This window comes from Dendrobates tinctorius, unplaced genomic scaffold (assembly GCF_039654945.1).
Source record: "Dendrobates tinctorius isolate UK_male_01 unplaced genomic scaffold, ASM3965494v1 ptg000152l, whole genome shotgun sequence".
Lineage (NCBI taxonomy): Eukaryota > Metazoa > Chordata > Amphibia > Anura > Dendrobatidae > Dendrobates > Dendrobates tinctorius.
In genome coordinates, this window is record NW_027361819.1 from 6,508,433 (window position 1) to 6,520,986 (window position 12,554).

Here is a 12,554-nt window from a genome sequence, read left to right on the forward strand (position 1 = left end):
GGAGAGCAGTGTGAGGAGAGCAGTGCGGCCCCTGTGTGAGGTGAGCAGTGTGGGGAGAGCTGTGCGGCCTCTGTGTGAGGAGAGCAGTGTGAGGAGAGCGGTGCGGCCCCTGTGTGAGGAGAGCAGTGTGAGGAGAGCGGTGCGGCCCCTGTGTGAGGAGAGCGGTGCGGCCCCTGTGTGAGGAGAGCAATGTGAGGAGAGCAGTGTGGCTCCTGTGTGGGGAGAGCGGTGCAGCCCCCCTGTGAGGAGAGCAATGTGAGGAGAGCAGTGTGGCTCCTGTGTGGGGAGAGCGGTGCAGCCCCCCTGTGAGGAGAGCAATGTGAGGAGAGCAGTGTGGCTCCTGTGTGGGGAGGGCAGTGCGGCTCCTGTGTGGGGAGGGCAGTGCGGCTCCTGTGTGGGGAGAGCAGTGCGGCTCCTGTGTGGGGAGAGCAGTGCGGCCCCTGTGTGGGGAGAGCGGTGGGGCCCCCGTGTGAGGAGAGCAGTGTGAGGAGAGCGGTGCGGCCCCTGTGTGAGGAGAGCAGTGCGAGGAGAGCGGTGCGGCCCCCGTGTGAGGAAAGCGGTGCGGCCCCCGTGTGAGGAGAGCGGTGCGGCCCCCGTGTGAGGAGAGCGGTGCGGCCCCCGTATGAGGAGAGCAGTGCGGCCCCTGTGTGGGGAGAGCAGTGTGAGGAGAGCGGTGGGGCCCCCGTGTGGGGAGAGCAGTGTGAGGAGAGCAGTGCGGCCCCCGTGTGGGGAGAGCAGTGTGAGGAGAGCAGTGTGAGGATAGCGGTGGGGCCCCCGTGTGGGGAGAGCAGTGTGAGGAGAGCAGTGCGGCCCCTGTGTGGGGAGAGCCGTGTGAGAAGAGCGGTGTGGCCCCCGTGTGAGGAGAGCGGTGAGAGGAGAGCGGTGCGGCCCCCGTGTGAGGAGAGCAGTGCGGCCCCCGTGTGAGGAGAGCAGTGTGAGGAGAGCGGTGCGGCCCCCGTGTGACGAGAGCAGTGTGAGGAGAGCGGTGTGAGGAGAGCGGTGCGGCCCCGTGTGAGGAGAGCAGTGTGAGGAGAGCCGTGCGGCCCCTGTGTGAGGAGAGCAATGTGGCCCCCGTGTGAGGAGAGCAGTGGGAGGAGAGCGGTGCGGCCCCTGTGTGAGGAGAGCGGTGCGGCCCCTGTGTGAGGAGAGCGGTGCGGCCCCTGTGTGAGGAGAGCGGTGCGGCCCCTGTGTGAGGAGAGCAGTGTGGGGAGAGCTCTGTGAGGAGAGCGGTGCGGCCCCGTGTGAGGAGAGTAGTGCGGCCCCTGTGTGAGGAGAGCAGTGTGAGGAGAGCGGTGCGGCCCCCGTGTGAGGAGAGCAGTGTGAGGAGAGCGGTGCGGCCCCCGTGTGAGGAGAGCAGTGTGAGGAGAGCGGTGCGGCCCCCGTGTGAGGAGAGCAGTGTGAGGAGAGCAGTGCGGCCCCTGTGTGAGGTGAGCAGTGTGAGGAGAGCGGTGGGGCCCCCGTGTGGGGAGAGCAGTGTGGGGAGAGCGGTGCGGCCCCTGTGTGAGGAGAGCAGTGTGGGAAGAGCGGTGCGGCCCCTGTGTGAGGAGAGCAGTGTGAGGAGAGTACTGCGGCCCCCGTGTGAGGAGAGCAGTGTGAGGAGAGTACTGCGGCCCCCGTGTGAGGAGAGCAGTGTGAGGAGAGTACTGCGGCCCCAGTGTGAGGAGAGCAGTGTGAGGAGAGCGGTGCGGCCCCTGTGTGAGGAGAGTACTGCAGCCCCCGTGTGAGGAGAGCAGCGTGAGGAGAGTACTGCGGCCCCAGTGTGAGGAGAGCAGTGTGAGGAGAGCGGTGCGGCCCCCGTGTGAGGAGAGCAGTGTGAGGAGAGCGGTGTGAGGAGAGCGGTGCGGCCCCCGTGTGAGGAGAGCAGTGTGAGGAGAGCGGTGCGGCCCCCGTGTGGGGAGAGCAGTGTGAGGAGAGCGGTGCGGCCCCCGTGTGGGGAGAGCAGTGTGAGGAGAGCGGTGCGGCCCCCGTGTGGGGAGAGAAGTGTGAGGAGAGCGGTGCGGCCCCCGTGTGAGGAGAGCAGTGTGGGGAGAGCGGTGCGGCCCCCGTGTGAGGAGAGCAGTGTGGGGAGAGCAGTGTGGGGAGAGCGGTGCGGCCCCCGTGTGAGGAGAGCAGTGTGGGGAGAGCGGTGCGGCCCCCGTGTGAGGAGAGCAGTGTGGGGAGAGCGGTGCGGCCCCCGTGTGAGAAGAGCAGTGTGGGGAGAGCGGTGCGGCCCCCGTGTGAGGAGAGCAGTGTGGGGAGAGCGGTGCGGCCCCCGTGTGAGGAGAGCAGTGTGAGGAGAGCGGTGGGGCCCCCGTGTGGGGAGAGCAGTGTGAGGAGAGCGGTGGGGCCCCCGTGTGGGGAGAGCAGTGTGAGTAGAGCGGTGGGGCCCCCGTGTGGGGAGAGCAGTGTGAGGAGAGCGGTGCGGCCCCCGTGTGAGGAGAGCGGTGCGGCCCCCGTGTGAGGAGAGCAGTGTGAGGAGAGCTGTGCGGCCCCCGTGTGAGGAGAGCAGTGTGGGGAGAGCGGTGCGGCCCCCGTGTGAGGAGAGCAGTGTGGGGAGAGCGGTGCGGCCCCCGTGGGGGGAGAGCAGTGTGAGGAGAGCGGTGGGGCCCCCGTGTGGGGAGAGCAGTGTGAGGAGAGCGGTGGGGCCCCCGTGTGGGGAGAGCAGTGTGAGGAGAGCGGTGCGGCCCCTGTGTGGGGAGAGCAGTGTGATGAGAGAGGTGGGGCCCCCGTGTGGGGAGAGCAGTGTGAGGAGAGCGGTGCGGCCCCCGTGTGGGGAGAGCAGTGTGAGGAGAGCGGTGCGGCCCCCGTGTGAGGGCCCCCGTGTGAGGAGAGCAGTGTGAGGAGAGAGGTGGGGCCCCCGTGTGGGGAGAGCAGTGTGAGTAGAGCGGTGCGGCCCCCGTGTGGGTAGAGCAGTGTGAGGAGAGCGGTGCGGCCCCCGTGTGAGGGCCCCCGTGTGAGGAGAGCAGTGTGAGGAGAGCGGTGCGGCCCCCGTGTGAGGAGAGCAGTGTGAGGAGAGCGGTGCGGCCCCCGTGTGAGGAGAGCAGTGTGGGGAGAGCGGTGGGGCCCCCGTGTGAGGAGAGCAGTGTGAGGAGAGCGGTGCGGCCCCGTGTGAGGAGAGCAGTGTGAGGAGAGCGGTGGGGCCCCCGTGTGAGGAGAGCAGTGGGAGGAGAGCGGTGGGACCCCCGTATGAGGAGAGCAGTGTGGGGAGAGCGGTGCGGCCCCCGTGTGAGGAGAGCAGTGCGGCCCCTGTGTGGGGAGAGCGGTGGGGCCCCCGTGTGAGGAGAGCAGTGTGGGGAGAGCGGTGGGACCCCCGTATGAGGAGAGCAGTGTGGGGAGAGCGGTGCGGCCCCCGTGTGAGGAGAGCAGTGTGAGGAGAGAGGTGCAGCCCCCGTGTGACGAGAGCAGTGTGAGGAGAGCGGTGTGAGGAGAGCGGTGCGGCCCCGTGTGAGGAGAGCAGTGTGAGGAGAGCGGTGCGGCCCCTGTGTGAGGAGAGCAGTGTGAGGAGAGCGGTGCGGCCCCTGTGTGAGGAGAGCAGTGTGAGGAGAGCGGTGCGGCCCCTGTGTGAGGAGAGCAGTGTGAGGAGAGCGGTGCGGCCCCTGTGTGAGGAGAGCGGTGCGGCCCCTGTGTGAGGAGAGCAATGTGAGGAGAGCAGTGTGGCTCCTGTGTGGGGAGAGCGGTGCAGCCCCCCTGTGAGGAGAGCAATGTGAGGAGAGCAGTGCGGCCCCCGTGTGAGGAGAGCAGTGTGAGGAGAGCGGTGCGGCCCCCGTGTGACGAGAGCAGTGTGAGGAGAGCGGTGTGAGGAGAGCGGTGCGGCCCCGTGTGAGGAGAGCAGTGTGAGGAGAGCGGTGCGGCCCCTGTGTGAGGAGAGCAGTGTGAGGAGAGCGGTGCGGCCCCTGTGTGAGGAGAGCAGTGTGAGGAGAGCAGTGCGGCCCCTGTGTGAGGTGAGCAGTGTGGGGAGAGCTGTGCGGCCTCTGTGTGAGGAGAGCAGTGTGAGGAGAGCGGTGCGGCCCCTGTGTGAGGAGAGCAGTGTGAGGAGAGCGGTGCGGCCCCTGTGTGAGGAGAGCGGTGCGGCCCCTGTGTGAGGAGAGCAGTGTGGCTCCTGTGTGGGGAGAGCGGTGCAGCCCCCCTGTGAGGAGAGCAATGTGAGGAGAGCAGTGTGGCTCCTGTGTGGGGAGAGCAGTGCGGCTCCTGTGTGGGGAGAGCAGTGCGGCTCCTGTGTGGGGAGAGCAGTGCGGCTCCTGTGTGGGGAGAGCAGTGCGGCCCCTGTGTGGGGAGAGCGGTGGGGCCCCCGTGTGAGGAGAGCAGTGTGGGGAGAGCGGTGCGGCCCCTGTATGAGGAGAGCAGTGTGAGGAGAGCAGTGCGGCCCCTGTATGAGGAGAGCAGTGTGCGGAGAGCAGTGGGAGGAGAGCGGTGCGGCCCCTGTGTGCGGAGAGCAGTGTGAGGAGAGCGGTGCGGCCCCTGTGTGCGGAGAGCAGTGTGAGGAGAGCAGTGCGGCCCCTGTGTGGGGAGAGCAGTGTGAGGAGAGCAGTGCGGCCCCTGTGTGGGGAGAGCAGTCTGAGGAGAGCAGTGCGGCCCCTGTGTGGGGAGAGCTCTGGGGCCCCCGTGTGAGTAGAGCAGTGTGAGGAGAGCAGTGCAGCCCCTGTGTGGGGAGAGCGGTGGGGCCCCTGTGTGGGGAGAGCGGTGCGGCCCCCGTGTGGGGAGAGCAGTGAGGAGAGCAGTGCGGCCCCTGTGTGAGGAGAGCAGTGTGAGGAGAGCAGTGCGGCCCCTGTGTGAGGAGAGCGGTGTGGCGAGAGCAGTGCGGCCCCTGTGTGGGGAGAGCAGTGTGGGGAGAGCAGGGTGAGGAGAGCAGTGTGAGGAGAGCAGTGCGGCCCCTGTGTGGGGAGAGCAGTGTGAGGAGAGCAGTGCGGCCCCTGTGTGGGGAGAGCAGTGTGAGGAGAGCAGTGCGGCCCCTGTGTGGGGAGAGCAGTGTGGGGAGAGCAGTGTGGCCCCCGTGTGAGGAGAGCAGTCTGAGGAGAGCAGTGTGGCCCCTGTGTGGGGAGAGCAGTGTGAGGAGAGCGGTGCGGCCCCTGTGTGCGGAGAGCAGTGTGAGGAGAGCAGTGCGGCCCCTGTGTGGGGAGAGCAGTGTGAGGAGAGCAGTGCGGCCCCTGTGTGGGGAGAGCAGTCTGAGGAGAGCAGTGCGGCCCCTGTGTGGAGAGAGCTGTGGGGCCCCCGTGTGAGTAGAGCAGTGTGAGGAGAGCAGTGCGGCCCCTGTGTGGGGAGAGCGGTGGGGCCCTCGTGTGAGGAGAGCAGTCTGAGGAGAGCGGTGCGGCCCCCGTGTGGGGAGAGCGGTGAGGAGAGCAGTGCGGCCCCTGTGTGAGGAGAGCAGTGTGAGGAGAGCAGTGCGGCCCCTGTGTGAGGAGAGCAGTGTGAGGAGAGCGGTGTGGCCCCTATGTGAGGAGAGCAGTGCGGCCCCTGTGTGAGGAGAGCAGTGTGAGGAGAGCGGTGTGGTCCCTGTGTGAGGAGAGCGGTGTGGCCCCTGTGTGAGGAGAGCAGTGCGGCCCCTGTGTGGGGAGAGCAGTGCGGCCCCTGTGTGGGGAGAGCAGTGTGGGGAGAGCAGTGCGGCCCCTGTGTGAGGAGAGCAGTGCGGCCCCTGTGTGGGGAGAGCAGGGTGAGGAGAGCAGTGCGGCCCCTGTGTGCGGAGAGCAGTGTGAGGAGAGCAGTGTGGCCCCCGTGTGAGGAGAGCAGTGTGAGGAGAGCAGTGCGGCCCCTGTGTGCGGAGAGCAGTGTGAGGAGAGCAGTGTGGCCCCCGTGTGAGGAGAGCAGTGTGAGGAGAGCAGTGCGGCCCCTGTGTGCGGAGAGCAGTGTGAGGAGAGCAGTGTGGCCCCCGTGTGAGGAGAGCAGTGTGAGGAGAGCAGTGCGGCCCCTGTGTGGGGAGAGCAGTGTGAGGAGAGCAGTGTGGCCCCCGTGTGAGGAGAGCAGTGTGAGGAGAGCAGTGTGAGGAGAGCGGTGCGGCCCCTGTGTGGGGAGAGCAGTGCGGCCCCCGTGTGAGGAGAGCAGTCTGAGGAGAGCAGTGTGGCCCCTGTGTGGGGAGAGCGGTGCGGCCCCTGTGTGAGGAAAGCCAGCTCCTGCTTCTCCAGGGTTCCTCCTTCTCTGGCGATCAGCTGCTCCCCCTCTATACTGCAGTCAGTGCTCGGGGGGCTTTTGTCCCCCATTCTCCCCACAATACTGGGGTCAAAAGGGAAAGTTGCCATTTTTGTGTTTTTCAACCAAAATTTGCAGCTTTTATAATCTTTTACTCTGGATTTTGCAAACTATTTCACAGTGGGAGGGGCTCAGTGTAATGGGCGTGGCCTGCTGCCAGCAGGGGATTTGCTATATTTACAGTTGTGGCCAAAAGTATTGACACCCCTGCAATTCTGTCGGATAATACTCAGTTTCTTCCTGAAAATGATTGCAAACACAAATTCTTTGGTATTATTATCTTCATTTAATTTGTCTTAAATGGAAAAACACAAAAAGAATTGTCCTAAAGCCAAATTGGATATAATTCCACACCAAACATAAAAAAGAGGGTGGACAAAAGTATTGGCACTGTTCGAAAAATCCTGTGATGCTTCTCTAATTGTGTAATTCACAGCACCTGTAACTTACCTGTGGCACCTAACAGGTGTTGGCAATAACTAAATCACACTTGCAGCCAGGTGACATGGATTAAAGTTGACTCCACCTCTGTCCTGTGTCCTTGTGTGTACCACATTGAGCATGGAGAAAAGAAAGAAGACCAAAGAACTGTCTGAGGACTTGAGAAACCAAATTGTGAGGAAGCATGAGCAATCTCAAGGCTACAAGTCCATCTCCAAAGACCTGAATGTTCCTGTGTCTACCGTGCGCAGTGTCACCAAGAAGTGTAAAGCCCATGGCACTGTGGCTAACCTCCCTAGATGTGGACGGAAAAGAAAAATTGACAAGAGATTTCAACGCAAGATTGTGCGGATGTTGGATAAAGAACCTCGACTAACATCCAAACAAGTTCAAGCTGCCCTGCAGTCCGAGGGTACAACAGTGTCAACCCGTACTATCCGTCGACATCTGAATGAAAAGGGACTGTATGGTAGGAGACCCAGGAAGACCCCACTTCTTACCCCGAGACATAAAAAAGCCAGGCTGGAGTTTGCCAAAACTTACCTGAAAAAGCCTAAAACGTTTTGGAAGAATGCTCTTTGGTCAGATGAGACAAAAGTAGAGCTTTTTGGGCAAAGGCATCAACATAGAGTTTACAGGAGAAAAAAGAGGCATTCAAAGAAAAGAACACGGTCCCTACAGTCAAACATGGCGGAGGTTCCCTTATGTTTTGGGGTTGCTTTGCTGCCTCTGGCACTGGACTGCTTGACCGTGTGCATGGCATTATGAAGTCTGAAGACTACCAACAAATTTTGCAGCATAATGTAGGGCCCAGTGTGAGAAAGCTGGGTCTCCCTCAGAGGTCATGGGTCTTCCAGCAGGACAATGACCCAAAACACACTTCAAAAAGCACTAGAAAATGGTTTGAGAGAAAGCACTGGAGACTTCTAAGGTGGCCAGCAATGAGTCCAGACCTGAATCCCATAGAACACCTGTGGAGAGATCTAAAAATGGCAGTTTGGAGAAGGCACCCTTCTAATATCAGGGACCTGGAGCAGTTTGCCAAAGAAGAATGGTCTAAAATTCCAGCAGAGCATTGTAAGAAACTCATTGATGGTTACCGGAAGCGGTTGGTCGCAGTTATTTTGGCTAAATGTTGTGCAACCAAGTATTAGGCTGAGGGTGCCAATACTTTTGTCTGGTCCATTTTTGGAGTTTTGTGTGAAATGATCAATGTTTTGCTTTTTGCTTCATTCTCTTTTCTGTTTTTTCATTTAAGACAAATTAAATGAAGATAATAATACCAAAGAATTTGTGTTTGCAATCATTTTCAGGAAGAAACTGAGTATTATCTGACAGAATTGCAGGGGTGTCAATACTTTTGGCCACAACTCTATGTCATAACGCTCTGCCGAAGTCTACACGGGCCATACACAAATCTGCTGGAAGTGGAGGCAAAACGTAAGTGTATGGAAACACTCCGCTTCTTTATAAAGTGATCGTATTGTACTAAGTCCGCTGTACAGAATGTGGGCCGAAACATCACTGGTGGGCACAGACAGAAGAGGCCCCTGTGCAGACCACTGAGAAGAGGCCCCTGTGCAGACCACTGAGAAGAGGCCCCTGGGCTGACCACTGAGAAGAGGCCCCTGGGCTGACCACTGAGAAGAGGCCCCTGGGCTGACCACTGAGAAGAGGCCCCTGGGCTGACCACTGAGAAGAGGCCCCTGGGCTGACCACTGAGAAGAGGCCCCTGGGCTGACCACTGAGAAGAGGCCCCTGGGCTGACCACTGAGAAGAGGCCCCTGGGCTGACCACTGAGAAGAGGCCCCTGGGCTGACCACTGAGAAGAGGCCCCTGGGCTGACCACTAAAGAGACCCCTGTGCAGACCACTGAGAAGAGGCCCCTGTGCAGTCCAATAGCTCATAATGCACAATTTCACCAGCTTTGGAGGAGGCAGTGGCCCCTGTACAGCAGCACCAATGGTGTCTGTTCCTTGTGCCGTGTAGTGACTGAGCCCCTGCCTGTCCTATATGTATTGCCACAATTACACCGCCACCTAGTGGCCTGGTCTGCTGTAATGTGTACAGGACCTTTAGGTCACATGATCCTCCTGTTCAGGTCCAGTACACCCAACGCTGCCCGCCGTAGACCCTGCTGCCTTTACATAGATCGGCTGTATGGGGGATCTCCGTCTCTAGAAATCAGGGGAGACGGGGATGAGACTGCCAGAGCTGCTTATCACCGAAAACACGTGGACGCCTGTCCGATCCGAATCGCCCTGTGCAGGAGGGAGCCGGGAGTGGTGGCCATCGGCCAGAGTAACTATGACGACCGGCTGTGTCTTGTGTATGGCCAGTTGTGCCCAGTGTACGGGGCAGCTGAGGCTCCGGTGGTTTTTTCATTTATTTTACTCATTTATATGGCACCATTAATTCCACAGCGCTGTACAGACATTATCATCATGGTTCCCGGGGGCTTTACAGCTCCGCCTGCCCTGACCCCGATGGCTGCGGGAATGTACAAAACCTAATTTTCATCACCAAGTTTTGCCTTTTTCAGTATAACTTGGGGTCCCTTAATGTAGACCCCCATGAATGAGCTGGATTAGAGAGTGGCTCTATACAGTACCCACTCTGGGGGTCCCGGCATGTCCAGTCTCTTGGCTTCATTTCTCCTGTGGGGGCGCTCCAGGGACTCTGAGCACCTGCACTCAGATTATGATTGTCGGGGTTCCCAGCTCTACCGGATCCTGTCGATGGGTGCGGGCGGTCACACCGGTGTCCATGCCTGCCGGGCGCGGGCGGTCACACCGGTGTCCGTGCCTGCCGGGCGCGGGCGGTCACACCGGTGTCCGTGCCTGCCGGGCGCGGGCGGTCACACCGGGGTCCGTGCCTGCCGGGCGCGGGCGGTCACACCGGGGTCCGTGCCTGCCGGGCGCGGGCGGTCACACCGGGGTCCGTGCCTGCCGGGCGCGGGCGGTCACACCGGTGTCCGTGCCTGCCGGGCGCGGGCGGTCACACCGGGGTCCGTGCCTCGTGCCTATAAATAGCTCCATACATCTAGACAGACGTCAGATCTGATTGTCATTTCTGTGGTTGTTCTTCTGCAGATCAGGAACCGGCTCTTCAGGTTACAGGGGGTGATCACGTCACCGGGCGACAATACCGATCTGTGGGCTCGTTACTGAGACCGTAGGGCGAGGTGCACCGTCATATGCAGCATGTGCTGAAAATGTGCAATCAGGTCACAAACTGGTTACCCCACATTCCCCCGAGATCAGCGGCACGATCCGATCGTGGTCAGCGAGCGCGGAACAGGAGCCGAGCATGTCCTCCCCGAGAGCGGCCTGGAGCCTGACCCTGATCCTGCTGGGTGAGTGACCCCCGAACTTGAGCCATTCTGGCCAATGAAATAGCCACGTGCTCTTCACTCTGAGCTGGTGGGAAGTGGTGGGAACTGGCGGGAGCTGGCGGGAGCTGGCGGGCTGCTGTCATCTTTTGTCTATATATGGAGGTTTGGTGATTGCCTTGGAGGTACGAGACCCGGGAATTCTATTTATCTATCTATCTATCTATCTATCTATCTATCTATCTATCTATCTATCTATCTATCTATCTTCCTGTTGATTCTTTGTCTCTGTCCTTTCCATCTTGGATACTGTAACAGAGGAGGATATTATTTTAACCATTTATTTCCCACCTGCAGGGACTCTTGGAGTTTCTCCGTCGACACAGGGTGAGTCCAGACCTAAAATTGTATAGAGATAAGAAAAACTAATGTCAGATGTATAAAGGTTTATATGTGCGATAAGAGAGCGTCACCCGCAGATCCCCCATAACAGAGCGTCACCCGCAGATCCCCCATAACAGAGCGTCACCCGCAGATCCCCCATAGCAGAGCGTCACCCACAGATCCCCCATAGCAGAGCGTCACCCACAGATCTCCCATAGCAGAGCGTCACCCACAGATCCCCCATAGCAGAGCGTCACCCACAGATCCCCCATAGCAGAGCGTCACCCACAGATCCCCCATAGCAGAGCGTCACCCACAGATCCCCCATAGCAGAGCGTCACCCACAGATCCCCCATAGCAGAGCGTCACCCACAGATCCCCCATAGCAGAGCGTCACCCACAGATCCCCCATAGCAGAGCGTCACCCACAGATCCCCCATAGCAGCGCGTCACCCACAGATCCCCCATAGCAGCGCGTCACCCACAGATCCCCCATAGCAGCGCGTCACCCACAGATCCCCCATAGCAGCGCGTCACCCACAGATCCCCCATAGCAGCGCGTCACCCACAGATCCCCCATAGCAGAGCGTCGCCCACAGATCCCCCATAGCAGAGCGTCGCCCACAGATCCCCCATAGCAGAGCGTCACCCAAAAGATCCCCCATAACAGCGCGTCGCCCACAGATCCCCCATAACAGAGCGTCGCCCACAGATCCCCCATAACAGAGCGTCGCCCACAGATCCCCCATAACAGAGCGTCACCCACAGATCCCCCATAACAACGCGTCGCCCACAGATCCCCCATAACAGAGCGTCGCCCACAGATCCCACTGATAATCGTTGCCCACAAAAAGTCTGTTTTCCAGCAGGGAATGTCCTGTGTGGTTTCGGCCGTGTGTTCCCGTTCTGTGACACTCTTGGACGCTCCTTCACTTGTTCTTTCTTGTGATAGTAAAATAATTATCAGCGCCCAGATCAGTAATAAAACCGCCGGAAAGTGTAACCTACGAACCAAGTAATGCTGCATCACCCGGTGCCAGGAGCCTGCCGATCATACTGACATGTATAGCGCCGCACCCGTATACACGGTGATAAGGGAACAATGGGACATGGAATAACCGGAGGAAGAAGAAGACGTCATCACAACAATAACAACTACAGCACAGTCACACGGAGCAGATTATAGTAGTTATATTCTTGTACATAGGGACAGTATTATAGTAGTTATATTCTTGTATATAGGGGGCAGTATTATAGTAGTTATATTCTTGTACATAGGAGCAGTATTATAGTAGTTATATTCTTGTACATAGGGGCAGTATTATAGTAGTTATATTCTTGTATATAGGAGCAGTATTATAGTAGTTATATTCTTGTATATAGGGGGCAGTATTATAGTAGTTATTTTCTTGTATATAGGAGCAGTATTGTAGTAGTTATATTCTTGTACATAGAGGGCAGTATTTTAGTAGTTATATTCTTGTACATAGGAGCAGTATTATAATAGTTATATTCTTGTACATAGAGGGCAGTATTATAGTAGTTATATTCTTGTACATACGGGCAGTTTTATAGTAGTTATATTCTTGTACATAGGAGCAGTATTATAATAGTTATATTCTTGTACATAGAGGGCAGTATTATAGTAGTTATATTCTTGTACATAGGGGGCAGTATTATAGTAGTTATATTCTTGCCTATAAGGGCAGTATTACAGTAGTTATATTCTTGTACATAGGGGCAGTATTATAGTAGTTATATTCTTGTACATAGGGGCAGTATTATAGTAGTTATATTCTTGTACATAGGAGCAGTATTATAGTAGTTATATTCTTGTATATAGGGGCAGTATTATAGTAGTTATATTCTTGTACATAGGGGGCAGTATTATAGTAGTTATATTCCTGTATATAGAGGCAGTATTATAGTAGTTATATTCTTGTACATAGGGGCAGTATTATAGTAGTTATATTCTTGTACATAGGGAGCAGTATTATAGCAATTATATTCTTGTACATAGGAGCAGTATTATAGTAGTTATATTCTTGTATATAGGAGCAGTATTATAGTAGTTATATTCTTGTACATAGGGGCAGTATTATAGTAGTTATATTCTTGTACATAGGGGGCAGTATTATAGTAGTTATATTCTTGTACATAGGGGCAGTATTATAGCAGTTATATTCTTGTACATAGGGGCAGTATTATAGTAGTTATATTCTTGTACATAGGGGGCAGT

At 57.9% G+C, this 12,554-nt stretch overlaps 1 protein-coding gene across 1 annotated transcript in view; it reads left to right on the forward strand.

Annotated features, from left to right (window-relative positions):
* The window catches only part of LOC141050643 (transmembrane protease serine 9-like), an 81,226-nt gene that overhangs the window by 8,544 nt on the left and 60,128 nt on the right, over positions 1 to 12,554 (forward strand). The window contains exons 2-3 of the mRNA XM_073547229.1: positions 9,693 to 9,955; positions 10,289 to 10,318. Coding sequence (XP_073403330.1) covers positions 9,910 to 9,955; positions 10,289 to 10,318 — 76 coding nt within the window. The 5' untranslated portion in view covers positions 9,693 to 9,909. The remainder of the gene's footprint in view (positions 1 to 9,692; positions 9,956 to 10,288; positions 10,319 to 12,554) is intronic.